Genomic DNA, 17,929 nt, shown 5'->3' on the forward strand with positions numbered 1-17,929 from the left:
TCCACTATTTCAAAGAACACATTTAGCTAGATGGCTAGCTACCAATGTAACGTTACCGACTTAGCTAACTAGCTGTTTTCCTTGCCTGGCAATGCGAGCTTGTTAACATCATACCTTGTCTTCTCCGTCATAAAGTTTGACACCTCGTTGTTGAATCACCAATGTTTCATTCATTTCCAGAAGACCATTTGACCATGTGAATCTGTCCATTTTACTTGAATCAACACAAAATACAAGTATAAATAAATATTTGCCAACTTCTCACAGACCCGACGACATTTCCGTGTCTACTTCCTCAAGAGTGTCCAAAAATTTGCCTGTTTGCGCCCCGCAGCCTGAATGAAAATATGATCAATAAATCTATTATTTCACAGTATCTGTCGAAATAAAATATGATAATACAATGGTCGTATCATAATTTGTGATTAATATATAGTTCCACTTCAAACAAAAAATATTTGTTCTGAGAAAGTGATCTTTTAACTCATGTTTTTGAATGGGGTCCTAACAAAGGAAGTTGTCGCAGCGGTGTTAGCGGCTTAGTTTATTGTGGTTGTTATGTACAGTTCAAAATATGTCGATAAACTAAATGTACATACGATAGACGTTGTCAAACGCTTCAGTAAGGATACAATTCATTGATATATTCATTTCTCCATAGAGTAATTTGACCCTTTCTGCTCTGGTCTAACAAACTGCAGAGTTAAGCTAACATTAGCCAAGCTGTCAAGTAGCCAGTTTAACACAGCACTTTCTTGCTAGCTAACTAGCTAGCAATAGATTTTAAACGAGGACAACAAAGAAAACGTCGTAAAAACTGTGCCGTTTGTGAATTAACTTTGTCTTAAAGTCACATTATGAAGTGGATAGCTCTATTTTAATAGTAAACTACCAGTAGTTTGTCCGTTTTTAGATTATGTCAGTGATATTGATTGTACTGTAACGTTAGTCCACTGACTCGAGCTCGACAGCCAGGTGGCTATTTAATCAAGGAGTTATTAACACTGAGAATCCGAGATCGTGTATTCCGAACAAACATGGATAAGAAATCATTCGACATCGTCTTAGACGAAATCAGGAAGGTAAGTTTGGTTCAGTTAACCCAAGTGGCTAATAAAAATTATTTAACACCTACATGACATTGTCAGCTGAATGAGAATCTGGTTTTACACGACTCACGAGACTGAATATGGCACTTATACTTTAAGCAGCCGAGGAAGCAGCATTCAACTTGTCATTGTCAAGCTTGATACCGTTAAAATACGTTAAGTACTTACCAAATAATTTTTCGATGAGCAACTGCAGTCTTTACTTATGTAAATTAATTACGTACTACCAAAAAAGGTGTAAAAATACAAAAAAATCCTTGTCTGAAAGGTATTATTTTTGACCAAGTGATCATGCGCCATATTTCACCTATTCTGCACCTCCTGCAATAGTCGTGGAATTAAAATACAGTAAATAAATCCTATCTAGAAATATACAAACGCTGTAAAACGTGCCCTATATTGTCTACTTAATGTATTTACATGAAATATTATTGCATTCTAATGAACCGCGGGTGAACCGACAGATTGGTATGAAGTTCATACACTGTTGTAGGTGATCAAATCAATGGCCTTTCCTGCTGCTGGATCAGCCAACCAACGTGCGTGACAGGAATGAGTGATTTTTATTGGAGGTACAGAAAAGGATTTGGTCATGTACACTTGCTCAAAACAATACTTAAATTCTTTCCAGGCATTTTGTCCATTTACATGTCACTTTTTATTTAGACATTTTTTTGGTACATAAATGATGATAGAAACGCCATTCTTTGTTAAGTACCGAAATTATTTTGACATTAAGCTTGAAAAGCTGGTAAATGGCCAGTTGACTGGCTTAAAGGAGAATTGCCATATTCAACACCTGTAAACCCAGATTCTGGTTCACGGCTCAGCTATCTGGCTATGGAGAGCATGGCAGACGTTATCCACACCACTGACTGATGTATGTACACTAGGAGTCATTTCCAATGGTTTTTACTGGGCTTCTTCTCTCTCTGCAGTGCGTGCTAACAGATCAGCGGATTAAGGCGATAGAGCAGGTGCACGGGTACTTCTCCAGCGAGCAGGTACAGTAGCTAGTGAACAGAGAAGGTTGATGAATGACATCCAGTAATAGACATGCTAACCCCCTCTCCCTCCAGGTAATAGACATGCTACCCCCCCCCCCTCTCCCTCCAGGTAATAGACATGCTAACCCCCCCTCTCCCTCCAGGTAATAGACATGCTAACCCCCTCTCCCTCCAGGTAATAGACATGCTACCCCCCTCTCCCTCCAGGTAATAGACATGCTAACCCCCATGCTCCCCCTCTCCCTCCAGGTAATAGACATGCTAACCCCCTCTCCCTCCAGGTAATAGACATGCTAACCCCCTCTCCCTCCAGGTAATAGACATGCTAACCCCTCTCCCTCCAGGTAATAGACATGCTAACCCCCTCTCTCCCTCCAGGTAATAGACATGCTACCCCCCTCTCCCTCCAGGTAATAGACATGCTAATGCTAACCCCCCTCTCCCTCCAGGTAATAGACATGCTAACCCCCTCTCCCTCCAGGTAATAGACATGCTCTCCCTCCAGGTAATAGACATGCCCCCCCCTCTCCCTCCAGGTAATAGACATGCTAACCCCCCTCTCCCTCCAGGTAATAAACCCCCCCCTCTCCCTCCAGGTAATAGACATGCTAAACCCCTCCCTCCAGGTCCCTCCAGGTAATAGACATGCTAACCCCCTCTCCCTCCAGGTAATAGACATGCTAACCCCCTCTCCCTCCAGGTAATAGACATGCTAACCCCCCTCTCCCTCCAGGTAATAGACATGCTAACCCCCTCTCCCTCCAGGTAATAGACATGCTAACCCCCCCCTCCCTCCAGGTAATAGACATGCTAACCCCCTCTCCCTCCAGGTAATAGACATGCTAACCCCCTCTCCCTCCAGGTAATAGACATGCTAACCCCCTCTCCCTCCAGGTAATAGACATGCTAACCCCCCTCTCCCTCCAGGTAATAGACATGCTAACCCCCTCTCCCTCCAGGTAATAGACATGCTAACCCCCTCTCCATCCGGTTAATAGACATGCTAACCCCCCTCTCCCTCCAGGTAATAGACATGCTAACCCCCTCTCCCTCCAGGTAATAGACATGCTAACCCCTCCCTCCAGGTAATCCCCCCCTCCCTCCAGGTAATAGACATGCTAACCCCCTCTCTCCCCTCCAGGTAATAGACATGCTAACCCCCCTCCCTCCAGGTAATAGACATGCTAACCCCCCTCCATCCTCCAGGTGATAGACATGCTAACCCCCCTCTCCCTCCAGGTGATAGACATGCTAACCCCCTCTCCCTCCAGGTAATAGACATGCTAACCCCGTCTCCCTCCAGGGAATAGACATGCTTTCCCCCTCTCCCTCCAGGTAATAGACATGCTAACCCCCTCTCCCTCCAGGTAATAGACATGCTAACCCCCTCTCCCTCCAGGTAATAGACATGCTAACCCCCCTCTCCCTCCAGGTAATAGACATGCTAACCCCCCTCTCCCTCCAGGTAATAGACATGCTAACCCCCCTCTCCTCCAGGTAATAGATATGCTAACCCCCCTCTCCCTCCAGGTAATAGATATGCCCCCCTAGGTACCCCCCTCTCCCTCCAGGTAATGGACATGCTAACCCCCCTCTCCCTCCAGGTAATGGACATGCTAACCCCCCTCCTCTCCTCCAGGTAATGGACATGCTAACCCCCCTCTCCCTCCAGGACATGACATGCTACCCCCCTCTCCCTCCAGGTAATAGACATGCTAACCCCCCTCTCCCTCCAGGTAATAGACATGCTAACCCCCCTCTCCCTCCAGGTAATAGACATGCTAACCCCCCTCTCCCTCCAGGTAATAGACATGCTAACCCCCCTCTCCCTCCAGGTAATAGACATGCTAACCCCCCCTCTCCCTCCAGGTAATGGACATGCTGAAGTACTTCTCCTGGGCAGATCCTCAGATCAAAGCTGTCAAAGCTCTTCAACATGTGAGTGACAACAACAACAGCCAACTCTGCTAATGTTTTGTGTATTACTGTGTAAACAGTAGATAGACGGTGCATCCGGAAAGTATTCAGACCCCTTGACCTTTTTCACATTTTGTTACATTACAGCCTTATTCTAAATGGATCAAATAAAACATTTTCCTCATCAATCTACACACAATACCCCACAGTGAGAAAGCGAAAACAGGTTTTTAATGCATTTTTGCAAAAAGCAGCTATGAGGTTGAAGGAATTATCTGTAGTGCTCTGAGACAGGATTGTGTCGAGGCACAGATCTGAGGAAGGGTACCAAAACATTTCTGCAGCATTGAAGGTCCCCAAGAACACAGTGGCCTCCATCATTCTTAAATGGAAGTAGTTTGGAACCACCAAGACTCTTCCTGGAGATGGCCGAACTGAGCAACGTCTCTGGAGAGACCTGAAAATAGCTGTGCAGCAATGCTCCCCATCCAACCTGACAGAGCTTGAGAGGATCTGCAGAGAAGAATGGAAGAAACTCCCCAAATACAGGTGTGTCAAGCTTGTAGCGTCATACCCAAGAAGACTAGAGGCTGTAGTCGCTGCCAAAGGTGCTTCAACAAAGTACTGAATAAAGGGTCTGAATACTTAAATAAATACTGAATATTGAATACTTGTAAATACTTGTAAATATGAATTTTCATTTTTTTATTTTTTTTTAAATAAAAATTAATATATACACTTGCAAAATGTCTAAACCTGTTTTTGCTTTTTCATTAGGGTATTGTGTATAGTTTGATGAGGGGAAAGAAACTATTTTATCCATTTTAGAGTTGTAACGTAACAAAATGTGGAACAAGTTAAGGGGTCTGAATACTTTCCTAAAGCTCTGAACAAAATGATTATTATAAATGATTATTATAAATTATTTTGTAAATTATTATTAGAAATTATACAATTTTATAAATTATTATAAACCAATTATAAACCATAACTCACATACAGATCGGTAGAAATGGTAAGATAAATTGGCATTCTGCGAAAGCCGTCAGGGGCTGGAGGAGAATAGTTGGCGCCCTCTTGAGGCATTTGTCCTATCACATCAAATCGTAAGCTTAAAGCATCAGACGAGCTCAATGCATATAGTTGATTTTATTAAACACATAGGGTGTGTCTATAAATGGAAAAATACCCGTTTTAAAATGTTCACCAATTGATTAGTCGAAAGAACAGTCGATTTTCGGTAGACCAAGCTCATTTTTAGTTGGGGACAGCCCTAATAAATACATTTCTTAGAAGGTTCTTAGAAATCAATCTTCAGTTGTTGGATATTGTGTTTAGAGTTGGGATTTTAAACCTGAGCACTACGGCAGACCCTGTCAGTCATCCTCTAAACCTGAGCACTACTGCAGACCCTGTCAGTCATCCTCTAAACCTGAGCACTATGGCAGACTGTCAGTCATCCTCTAAACCTGAGCACTACGGCAGACTGTCAGTCATCCTCTAAACCTGAGCACTCGGCAGACTGTCAGTCATCCTCTAAACCTGAGCACTACGGCAGACTGTCAGTCATCCTCTAAACCTGAGCACTGGCAGACTGTCAGTCATCCTCTATACCTGAGCACTACGGCAGACTGTCAGTCATCCTCTAAACCTGTCATCCATCCTAAAGCCTGGCAGCACATCCTCTAAACCTGGCAGACTGTCAGTCATCCTCTAAACCTGAGCACTAGTCATCCTCTAAACCTGGCAGACTGTCAGTCATCCTCTAAACCTGAGCACTACGGCAGACTGTCAGTCATCCTCTAAACCTGTCAGTCACTATGGCAGACTGTCAGTCATCCTCTAAACCTGAGCACTACGGCAGACTGTCAGTCATCCTCTAAACCTGAGCACTCCTCTAAACGGCAGACTGTCAGTCATCCTCTAAACCTGAGCACTGAGCACTACGGCAGACTCTGTCAGTCATCCTCTAAACCTGAGCACTACGGCAGACTGTCAGTCATCCTCTAAACCTGAGCACTATGGCAGACTGTCAGTCATCCTCTAAACCTGAGCACTACGGCAGACTGTCAGTCATCCTCTAAACCTGAGCACTACGGCAGACTGTCAGTCATCCTCTAAACCTCATCCTCTAAACCTGAGCACTACGGCAGACTGTCAGTCATCCTCTAAACCTGAGCACTACGGCAGACTATCATCCTCTAAACCTGAGCACTATGGCAGACTGTCATCCTCTAAACCTGTCATACTGCAGACTGTCAGTCATCCTCTAAACCTGAGCACTATGGCAGACTGTCAGTCATCCTCTAAACCTGGCAGACTGTCAGTCATCCTCTAACCTGAGCACTAAACCTGGCAGACTGTCAGTCATCCTCTAAACCTGAGCACTACGGCAGACTGTCAGTCATCCTCTAAACCTGAGCACTACGGCAGACTGTCAGTCATCCTCTAAACCTGAGCACTATGGCAGACTGTCAGTCATCCTCTAAACCTGAGCACTACGGCAGACTGTCAGTCATCCTCTAAACCTGACACTACGGCAGACTGTCAGTCATCCTCTAAACCTGAGCACTATGGCAGACTGTCAGTCATCCTCTAAACCTGAGCACTATGGCAGACACTGGCAGACTGTCAGTCATCCTCTAAACCTGAGCACTATGTCAGTCATCCTCTAAACCTGAGCACTATGGCAGACTGTCAGTCATCCTCTAAACCTGAGCACTATGGCAGACTGTCAGTCATCCTCTAAACCTGAGCACTATGGCAGACCCTGTCAGTCATCCTCTAAACCTGTCAGACTGTCATCCTCTAAACACACTATGGCAGACTGTCAGTCATCCTCTAAACCTGAGCACTATGGCAGACTGTCAGTCATCCTCTAAACCTGAGCACTGGCAGACAGTCATCCTCTAAACCTGAGCACTATGGCAGACTGTCAGTCATCCTCTAAACCTGAGCACTCCTCTATGAGCAGACTGTCAGTCATCCTCTAAACCTGAGCACTATGGCAGACTGTCAGTCATCCTCTAAACCTGAGCACTAGTCATCCTCTAAACCTGGCAGACTGTCAGTCATCCTCTAAACCTGAGCACTATGGCAGACTGTCAGTCATCCTCTAAACCTGAGCACTACAGACTGTCAGTCATCCTCTAAACCTGAACACTACGGCAGACTGTCAGTCATCCTCTAAACCTGAGCACTACGGCAGACTGTCAGTCATCCTCTAAACCTGAGCACTACCTGGCAGACTGTCAGTCATCCTCTAAACCTGAGCACTACGGCAGACTGTCAGTCATCCTCTAAACCTGAGCACTACGGCAGACTGTCAGTCATCCTCTAAACCTGAGCACTACGGCAGACTGTCAGTCATCCTCTAAACCTGAGCACTACGGCAGACTGTCAGTCATCCTCTAAACCTGAGCACTCTGTCAGTCATCCTCTAAACCTGAGCACTACGGCAGACCTGTCAGTATGGCAACTGAGCAGACTAGTCATCCTCTAAACCTGAGCACTACGGCAGACTGTCAGTCAATTCCTCTAGTCATCCTCTAAACCTGAGCACTACGGCAGACTGTCAGTCATCCTCTAAACCTGAGCACTACTAGACTGTCAGTCATCCTCTAAACCTGAGACTATGTCAGTCATCCTCTATCCTGAATTTCAGTCATCCTCTAAACCTGAGGGGACTGTCAGTCATCCTCTAAACCTGAGCACTACGGCATACTGTCAGTCATCCTCTAAACCTGAGCACTCACAATCAAACCTGAGCACTATGGCAGACTGTCAGTCATCCTCTAAACCTGAGCACTACGGCAGACTTTCAGTCATCCTCTAAACCTGAATAAGACTGTCAAAACCTGAGCACTTGTCACATCCTCTTGACCAATCAGAATGGCAATTCAGTCATCCTCTACACACAAGCAACAGCTCTAAACTAGAGACATGGCATCCTGATTTTAAACCTGTATCCAATAGTCACAACAAAGAAACTACGGAAAAAAATGTTTGAAATAATAATAAAATGCATCCTCTTGACTGAATGTTGCAACAGCACATGGCAGATGTAAACAGAGGACATGCTGACTTTTTAAATGTAATTTTGGGCATGAAAAGCAACAGTATAAGACAAGGCGGTCTGAAAATGGGTAGATAATTACTGAGATCACTACTTTCCCCACCCTTTTGTGACTATGTGGACACCCCCCCCCCCCATCCTCTAAAATAATAATAATAATTTCAGGATGTCACATGTCCTTCTCTAGTTTAGAGATCTTTGTTGCTTGTGTGTGCATTATTTAGCTAAATACTGGCCTGCATGTTTTGATTAAACTTTGACTCTTTGTGTGTTTCTTCCAGAAAATGGTTGCCATCCCCACTACCAAAGTGGCCAATATCCTCAACTGTTTTACCTTCTCTAAGGACCGACTGGTGGTTCTGGAACTCATAGCTCTGTGAGTGACTCTACTTTACGAAATCACATTTTACATTATGGTAATTCATATGAACAGAACAGTTAGATTATGGTAATTCATATGAACATACCAGTTAGATTATTGTAATTCATATGAACAGACCAGTTAGATTATGGTAATTCATATGAACAGAACAGTTAGATTATGGTAATTCATATGAACAGAACAGTTAGATTATGGTAATTCATATGAACAGAACAGTTAGATTATGGTAATTCATATGAACAGACCAGTTAGATTATGGTAATTCATATGAACAGAACAGTTAGATTATGGTAATTCATATGAACAGAACAGTTAGATTATGGTAATTCATATGAACAGACCAGTTAGATTATGGTAATTCATATGAACAGAACAGTTAGTTTATGGTAATTCATATTAACAGACCAGTTAGATTATGGTAATTCATATTAACAGAACAGTTAGATTATGGTAATTCATATGAACAGACCAGTTAGATTATGGTCATTCATATTAACAGATTATGGTGGGGCCGGCAGTGTAGCCTAGTGGTTAGAGCGTTGGACTAGTAACCGAAAGGTTGCAAGTTCAAATCCCCAAGCTGACAAGGTACAAAATCTGTCTTTCTGCCCCTGAACAGGCAGTTAACCCACTGTTCCTAGGCCGTCATTGAAAATAAGAATTTGTTCTTAACTGACTTGCCTAGTAAAATAAAATAAAAAATAATAATTCATATGAACAGACCAGTTAGATTATGGTAATTCATAATATACTAACCGTGTGTTCAGTGACAGTATTACCGAACAGAAATATAAATGCAACATGCAACAATTACAAAGGTTTTTTGAAACCGATATAGTCTCTGTATCTGTGCACGTGTGATAAATAAGATACATAACGAATATACTGTACACACTTAATTCCACTAAATTTAGCTAATTAACCTATAGACCGATAACAAATGTATTTATTGAATAGGCAAAAAAAAGCATTATTTAGAAATGTTATATATATATATATATATGTTATGTTATTCTATCCTCGTGGGGACCAAAACATTTATTTCCATTCACAATCCTATTTTTCATAACCTTAACCCGAACCCTAAATCTAACCACTAACCCCTCACCCTAACCCTAATTGTAACCCCTAAGCTTAAAGTAGACTTTTCCCCCCATGGGTACTTGGACTTGTCCCCACAAGGGTGAATGTTATTTGTTGTACTGTCCTTGTGGGGACTTTGAGGGGATTTGGGGCCCTACAGGTATAGAAGAACCAACCAACAAATGTATGTTCTAGATCCTCATACTGTATGTGTTCTAGATCCTCATACTGTATGTGTTCTAGATCCTCATACTGTATGTGTTCTAGATCCTCATACTGTATGTGTTCTGAAGAACTCTACATCTGGGCTGTATTCATTAGTAGACACTGTAGCAAAACATTCTGCAACAGGAAAAACAAAAACAAGCATTTCTTCATGGACTAGTTCTGATTTGCTTCCGTGATTTCGTTACTAGTGAATAGGCCTAAACCTTACTTGATATAGGAAGGCTGGGACATCCTTGAATGTGCTCATGACTTTAAATCTAATCAGTTGATGGATCAGAACAGCTACTCGATTAGTTAGTTGATTGATTGGCAGATTGATTGATTAATTAACAACCCCGGTGGGTTGTGCTCTTTTCTGCCAGGAACATCTCTGATGCCCAGAACTACCGTCCCGTAGAGGACCTGTTCCGTATTCACCTGTCTGAGAAGAAACGAGCCCGCAGGATCCTAGAGCAGGTAACTCACACACTGTCCTGTACTGCTCCAGCTGTGTTGTGATCTGTTCTAGTTGTAATGTTATATATTCTAGGTGTGTTATGTCATAATGTATTCTAGGTGTGTTATGTCGTGTATTCTAGGTGTGTTATGTCATGTTATGTCATTATGTATTCTAGGTGTGTTATGTCATGTTATGTCATTATGTATTCTAGGTGTGTTATGTCATGTTATGGCGTATTCTAGGTGTGTTATGTCATGTTATGTATTGTGTATGTCTAGGTGTTATCATGTTATGTCATAATGTATTCTAGGTGTGTTATGTCATGTTATTTTAGGTGTGTTATGTCATGTTATGGCGTACTGTATTCTAGGTGTGTTATGTCGTGTATTCTAGGTGTGTTATGTCATGTCTATTCTAGGTGTTATGTTATGTCATGTATTCTAGGTGTGTTATGTCATGTTATGGCGTACTGTATTCTGTATTCTAGGTGTGTTATGTCATGTTATTCTAGGTGTGTTATGTCATGTATTCTAGGTGTGTTATGTCATGTTATGTCATGTATTCGTGTGTTACTGTATTCTAGGTGTGTTATGTCATGTTATGTGTTATGTCATGTATTCTAGGTGTGTTATGTCATGTTATGGCGTACTGTATTCTAGGTGTGTTATGTCATGTTATGTCATGTATTCTAGGTGTGTTATGTCATGTTATGGCGTACTGAATTCTAGGTGTGTTATGTTCTAGGTGTGTTATGTCATGTATTCTAGGTGTGTTATGTCATGTTATGTCATTATGTATTCTAGGTGTGTTATGTCATGTTATGGCGTACTGTATTCTAGGTGTGTTATGTCATGTTATGGCGTACTGTATTCTAGGTGTGTTATGTCATGTATTCTAGGTGTGTTATGTCATGTTATGGCGTACTGTATTCTGTATTCTAGGTGTGTTATGTCATGTTATGGCGTACTGTATTCTAGGTGTGTTATGTCATGTATTCTAGGTGTGTTATGTCATGTTATGTGTTATGTCATGTACTGTGTATTCTAGGTGTGTTATGTCATGTATTCTAGGTGTGTTATGTCATGTTATGGCGTACTGTATTCTAGGTGTGTTATGTCATGTATTCTAGGTGTGTTATGTCATGTTATGGCGTACTGTATTCTAGGTGTGTTATGTCGTGTATTCTAGGTGTGTTATGTCATGTATTCTAGGTGTGTTATGTCATGTTATGGCGTACTGTATTCTAGGTGTGTTATGTCATGTATTCTAGGTGTGTTATGTCATGTATTCTAGGTGTGTTATGTCATGTTATGGCGTACTGTATTCTAGGTGTGTTATGTCGTGTATTCTAGGTGTGTTATGTCATGTATTCTAGGTGTGTTATGTCATGTTATGGCGTACTGTATTCTAGGTGTGTAAGGTGGGCTGCAAGGCTCCAGTAGCCATGATCTCTTCATGTGGGATGATCCCAGGGAACCCTTACCCTAAAGGCAAGCCCAGCCAGACCACTGGCACCTTCCCTGTAAGTAATATAACCTAACGTGTGTGTGTGTGTGTGTGTGTGTGTGTGTGTGTGTGTGTGTGTGTGTTCTATACTGAACAAAAATATGAAAGCAACATGCAAAGTGTTGGCTCCATGTTTCATGGGCTGAAATAAAGGATCCCAGAAATGTTCCATACACACAAAATGCTATTTTTTCAGTTAAATTTTCTCTTAAAGTTATATACATCCCTGTTTGTGAGCATTTCTCCTTTGCCAAGCTGATTAAACAGCATGATCATTACACAGGTGCACCTTGTGCTGGGGACAAAAAAAGGCCACTCTAAAATGTGCTGTTGTGTCACACAACACAATGCAACAGATGTCTCAAGTTTTGAGGGAGTGTGCAGTTGCCATGCTGACTGCAGGAATGTCCACCAGAGCTGTTGCCAGAGAATTTAATGTTCAATTCTCTACCATAAGCCACCTCCGTTGTTTTAGAGAACTTGGCAGTATGTCAGCATATGTGTGGAACTCCTTCAAGACTGTTGGAAAAGCATTCCTCTTGAAGCTGGTTGAGAGAATGCCAAGAGTGCAAAGCTGTCATCAAGGCAAGCATTTCTTATTGAACTAGTTCTGATTTGCTTCCGTAATTTCATTATGAATGAGTGAGTGAATAGGCCTAAACCCTACTCGATATAGGAAGGCTGGGACATCCTTGAATGTGCTCATGACTAAATCTAATCAGTTGATGGATCAGAACATCTACTTGGTTAGTTAGTTCATTGAATAATCTAAAATATATTTTGTTTTGTTTAACACTTTTTTTGGTTACTACATGATTTCATATGTGTTATTTCATAGTATTGATGTCTTCACTATTACTCTACAATGTAGATAATGGTCAACATGAAGCAAAGCCCTGGAATGACTAGATAATAGTCTAAATGAAGAAAATCCCTGGAATGACTAGATAATAGTCAACATGAAGAAAAGCCCTGGAATGACTAGATAATAGTCAACATGAAGAAAAGCCCTGGAATGACTAGATAATAGTCTACATGAAGAAAAGCCCTGGAATGACTAGATAATAGTCAACATGAAGAAAAGCCCTGGAATGACTAGATAATAGTCTAAATGAAGAAAAGCCCTGGAATGACTAGATAATAGTCTAAATGAAGAAAAGCCCTGGAATGACTAGATAATAGTCTAAATGAAGAAAAGCCCTGGAATGACTAGATAATAGTCTAAATGAAGAAAAGCCCTGGAATGACTAGATAATAGTCTAAATGAAGAAAAGCCCTGGAATGACTAGATAATAGTCTACATGAAGAAAAGCCCTGGAATGACTAGATAATAGTCAACATGAAGAAAAGCCCTGGAATGACTAGATAATAGTCAACATGAAGAAAAGCCCTGGAATGACTAGATAATAGTCAACATGAAGAAAAGCCCTGGAATGACTAGATAATAGTCAACATGAAGAAAAGCCCTGGAATGACTAGATAATAGTCAACATGAAGAAAAGCCCTGGAATGACTAGATAATAGTCAACATGAAGAAAAGCCCTGGAATGACTAGATAATAGTCTAAATGAAGAAAAGCCCTGGAATGACTAGATAATAGTCAACATGAAGAAAAGCCCTGGAATGACTAGATAATAGTCTAAATGAAGAAAAGCCCTGGAATGACTAGATAATAGTCAACATGAAGAAAAGCCCTGGAATGACTAGATAATAGTCTAAATGAAGAAAAGCCCTGGAATGACTAGATAATAGTCTAAATGAAGAAAAGCCCTGGAATGACTAGATAATAGTCAACATGAAGAAAAGCCCTGGAATGACTAGATAATAGTCAACATGAAGAAAAGCCCTGGAATGACTAGATAATAGTCAACATGAAGAAAAGCCCTGGAATGACTAGATAATAGTCAACATGAAGAAAAGCCCTGGAATGACTAGATAATAGTCAACATGAAGAAAAGCCCTGGAATGACTAGACAATAGTCAACATGAAGAAAAGCCCTGGAATGACTAGATAATAGTCAACATGAAGAAAAGCCCTGGAATGACTAGATAATAGTCAACATGAAGAAAAGCCCTGGAATGACTAGATAATAGTCAACATGAAGAAAAGCCCTGGAATGACTAGATAATAGTCAACATGAAGAAAAGCCCTGGAATGACTAGATAATAGTCAACATGAAGAAAAGCCCTGGAATGACTAGATAATAGTCAACATGAAGAAAAGCCCTGGAATGACTAGATAATAGTCAACATGAAGAAAAGCCCTGGAATGACTAGATAATAGTCAACATGAAGAAAAGCCCTGGAATGACTAGATAATAGTCAACATGAAGAAAAGCCCTGGAATGACTAGATAATAGTCAACATGAAGAAATGCCCTGGAATGACTAGATAATAGTCAACATGAAGAAAAGCCCTGGAATGACTAGACAATAGTCAACATGAAGAAAAGCCCTGGAATGACTAGATAATGGTCTAAATGAAGAAAAGCCCTGGAATGACTATATAATAGTCTAAATGAAGAAAAGCCCTGGAATGACTAGATAATAGTCAACATGAAGAAAAGCCCTGGAATGACTAGGTGTGTCCAGACTTTTGACTGGCACTGTATATTATTTTAAGAGAAATGCCATGTTGCAGCAGTGCAACTTGGAAATAGAAATAGCCCAAAAAACCTGCAATCCGCGACCAGTACATTTTCACCCACAACATAATTTTTTTCAAAGATATTTTTTTTTTTTTTCAATTTTACAGAATCCCTATTTTCTACGCTTCAGCTGAGCAGCTTCCACGAGCGCTGCAGATCCCCCCCCCCCCAGCTGGAACCTAGGCTTCATTGAAAATGAATGGGGCCACCGCAACATGTTGTCTGTCAGTAGACCAGCTTGTAAAAAAAAAAAAAAAAAAATACTATAGTATCCTTAGTTCAACACTTAGTGTATGGGGTGATTTCAGTACCAACAGGAATTGTATATGAATTCTTACATTTTTTATTTCTATTAGTCTTAACCCAGTTAGACACATGTTAATCTATTGATTACACTTGCCGGAGACTTGAAACCAACACATCTAACACGTCTCCAGGTCTCAGTCAAACCACGCTCTTTTGATGAGTATCCTTGCTGGGTCTTAAAGACGTAACAGACAAACATATGTGATACTCCTCAGCCACTTGAGTAATTAAAGCCTTTTTTAATAGCACGATGGGTTGGATTGCTTCAGGAGGGCGGTCACGTGTGTTTGCCGAGTCAGAGGTCCTGAGTTCAAGTCTCGGTATGAGCTGAATCAGGGGGGGTACTCGTTAAGCACGCAGCGTATCGTCTTTTACCTAGATACAGTGGGGAGAACAAGTTTGATACACTGCGGATTTTGCAGGTTTTCCTACTTACAAAGCATGTAGAGGTCTGTAATTTCTATCATAGGTACACTTCAACTGTGAGAGATGGAATCTAAAACACAAATCCAGAAAATCACATTGTATGATTTTTAAGTAATTAATTTGCATTTCCCCACTGTAAGTGGGCTAACACAGTCTTGTAACATGCAGGAGACCTGGTTCGAACCCAGTCAGTCACAAGAGCAAGATTAAAAAAGGAGTAGATTGCCTATCCTTTGACAGGGCTATTCAGCTATATTCTTATGGGGGTCAAATTGTGTGTTTTGTGACACTCCCTTCTAACGCAGCCTGTAATCTTCATCGAGGGGTACAGAAGGCAAGTCCATGCTCCAGGGAGACTTAGCTTTCAGGAATTGGGTCATAATAGCTTTTAGCCAAAGCGGGTTCAAATGCTAGAGCCAAGTTCACAGGGAGAGAATAAATTCAACATGCCACGTTTGGCTTCAGAAACCGCCAGAAGCTTCTGTTGAGCACAGAGACCATTGGATTCTATGTGTTCTACTCCTCTACCATTCCTGGCTGGCAAAGTACCAGGATGTTGTCTCTGGTTTTGAATCTGAATTTAAAAACTGAATCTGAATGCATATTAAAAGTTGCATATTATGAAAAGTTGATTCACTTCAAACTATAGTTTGTAAACTTGATACACAGACAATGAATGCAATATTTAACATATTGACATTATAATTATTGAATTTGAATATCAGATTAAATTGAAATTGTATTTTTAAACTGAATTCAATATTCATTAAATTCAGTTTCAAATCAGGAAATACAAGTTCAATTTGTGCAATTAAACATTCACAAATGTTAAATTCAAATTCAATATCCTAATACAAATTAATATGTATAAAATTCAAATACAATTTCTGTTGGCACTGAAATCACTCCATAGTAGTGACCTCGTCAAGACCCCATTGATTTCAAAAGTGGAATAACGTCACTGAAAGTTTGCCGTAGCTGAGTCTGAGGCGCTTTTCGGTCTCCATAATAAAAGAGGAAGTTGTGGATCCCTACTTGATGCTCGAGGACATTTTACATACTTTTCAGGTGTACTTTATTTTCTGAGGAATGTGAGGAGTGGCATCCGTTGAAAAAGTCAATCAACTTTGTATGGCCTAATTTTAACATTTTATAAACGTCAGTGCGGTAATCGTCATTGAGACGACACGACAACCATTTTGTTTTCTATTTCTCCTGTCAGGGAGCTTCTGCAAAGAAGGAGGGAGAGGAGACCCCTGCCAGCACCGAGGGGAAAGGCATCGCAGCCCGCATCATTGGACCATTCAAACCAGTAAGGACCAGGCTGTACTTTCATTCTCAACCACTAGGTGGAGCTCTTTATTTCAAAACAAGTCTGAAACGAGTCCAAAATGGCACCCTAATTCCCTTTTTTATAGTGCATTACTTTTGACCCGGGCTCACTATGTAGGGAATATGGTACCATTTGGGAAGACACATGAATGATCACCTTTCACAAGATCCATTTACAAAATGTTTGTAAAAAAAGCAAACATTTTTTAAAGACAAAAGTTGAATCGAACTACTCTGCTTCAGGAAGTCAGAGTCATTATTTTGATTGCTCAGTGAGTCAGATTCATTATTTTGATTGGTCAGTGAGTCAGATTCATTATTTTGATTGGTCAGTGAATAATTTAGTATCATTACGTTTGTTTTTCTTCCTCTCTCCTCCAGTCTCCGTCGTCCTACAACCCTCAGCGGCCGGTACCCTACCCCATTCCCCCCTGCAGACCTCACGCCACCATCGCACCGAGTAAGACTACCTGAATACTAAACACCTACCATAACACAGACCACCTTAATACTAAACACAGACCACCTGAATACTAAACACAGACCACCTGAATACTAAACACAGACAATAACACAGACCACCTGAATACTAAACACAGACAATAACACAGACCACCTGAATACTAAACACAGACAATAACACAGACCACCTGAATACTAAACACAGACAATAACACAGACCACCTGAATACTAAACACAGACCACCTGAATAATAAACACAGACCATAACACAGACCACCTGAATAATAAACACGGACCATAACACAGACCACCTTAATACTAAACACAGACCACCTTAGTACTAAACACAGACCACCTTAATACTAAACACAGACCAACTTAATACTAAACACAGACCACCTGAATAATAAACACGGACCATAACACAGACCACCTTAATACTAAACACAGACCACCTGAATACTAAACACAGACCACCTTAATACTAAACACAGACCACCTTAATACTAAACACAGACCACCTGAATACTAAACACAGACCACCTTAATACTAAACACAGACCACCTTAATACTAAACACAGACCACCTTAATACTAAACACAGACCACCTTAATACTAAACACAGACCACCTTAATACTAAACACAGACCACCTTAATACTAAACACAGACCACCTTAGTACTAAACACAGACCACCTTAGTACTAAACACAGACCACCTGAATACTAAACACAGACCACCTGAATACTAAACACAGACCATAACACAGACCACCTGAATACTAAACACAGACCACCTGAATACTAAACACAGACCACCTGAATACTAAACACAGACCACCTGAATACTAAACACAGACCACCTGAATACTAAACACAGACCACCTGAATACTAAACACAGACCACCTGAATACTAAACACAGACCATAACACAGACCACCTGAATACTAAACACAGACCACCTGAATACTAAACACAGACCACCTGAATACTAAACACAGACCACCT

The 17,929-nt window shown here is 41.1% G+C and overlaps 2 protein-coding genes and 1 long non-coding RNA gene across 4 annotated transcripts in view; 1 reads left to right on the forward strand and 2 right to left on the reverse strand.

Moving 5' to 3' along the window:
- vps36 (vacuolar protein sorting 36 homolog) overlaps positions 1-299 on the reverse strand; it is a 29,259-nt gene extending 28,960 nt beyond the window's left edge. Inside the window, 1 exon segment of the mRNA XM_064971307.1 lies at positions 115-299. Coding sequence (XP_064827379.1) covers positions 115-210 — 96 coding nt within the window. The 5' untranslated portion in view covers positions 211-299.
- Positions 300-521: 222 nt separating this feature from the next.
- proser1 (proline and serine rich 1) overlaps positions 522-17,929 on the forward strand; it is a 44,104-nt gene continuing 26,696 nt past the window's right edge. For both annotated transcript variants that reach the window (XM_064971308.1, XM_064971309.1), the window contains exons 1-8: positions 522-1,082; positions 2,048-2,113; positions 3,986-4,054; positions 8,390-8,484; positions 10,164-10,257; positions 11,652-11,762; positions 16,348-16,437; positions 16,839-16,917. In XM_064971308.1, the coding sequence (XP_064827380.1) occupies positions 1,038-1,082; positions 2,048-2,113; positions 3,986-4,054; positions 8,390-8,484; positions 10,164-10,257; positions 11,652-11,762; positions 16,348-16,437; positions 16,839-16,917 (649 nt within the window). In that variant the 5' untranslated portion in view covers positions 522-1,037. The remainder of the gene's footprint in view (positions 1,083-2,047; positions 2,114-3,985; positions 4,055-8,389; positions 8,485-10,163; positions 10,258-11,651; positions 11,763-16,347; positions 16,438-16,838; positions 16,918-17,929) is intronic.
- On the reverse strand, positions 16,453-17,761 carry LOC135543996 (uncharacterized). Its single transcript, XR_010456284.1, has 2 exons — positions 17,040-17,761; positions 16,453-16,983 (listed from the first exon to the last, which is right to left on the reverse strand). It is a non-coding gene; the product is annotated as an uncharacterized LOC135543996 (long non-coding RNA).

This window comes from Oncorhynchus masou, chromosome 8 (assembly GCF_036934945.1).
Source record: "Oncorhynchus masou masou isolate Uvic2021 chromosome 8, UVic_Omas_1.1, whole genome shotgun sequence".
Taxonomy (NCBI): Eukaryota; Metazoa; Chordata; class Actinopteri; order Salmoniformes; family Salmonidae; genus Oncorhynchus; species Oncorhynchus masou.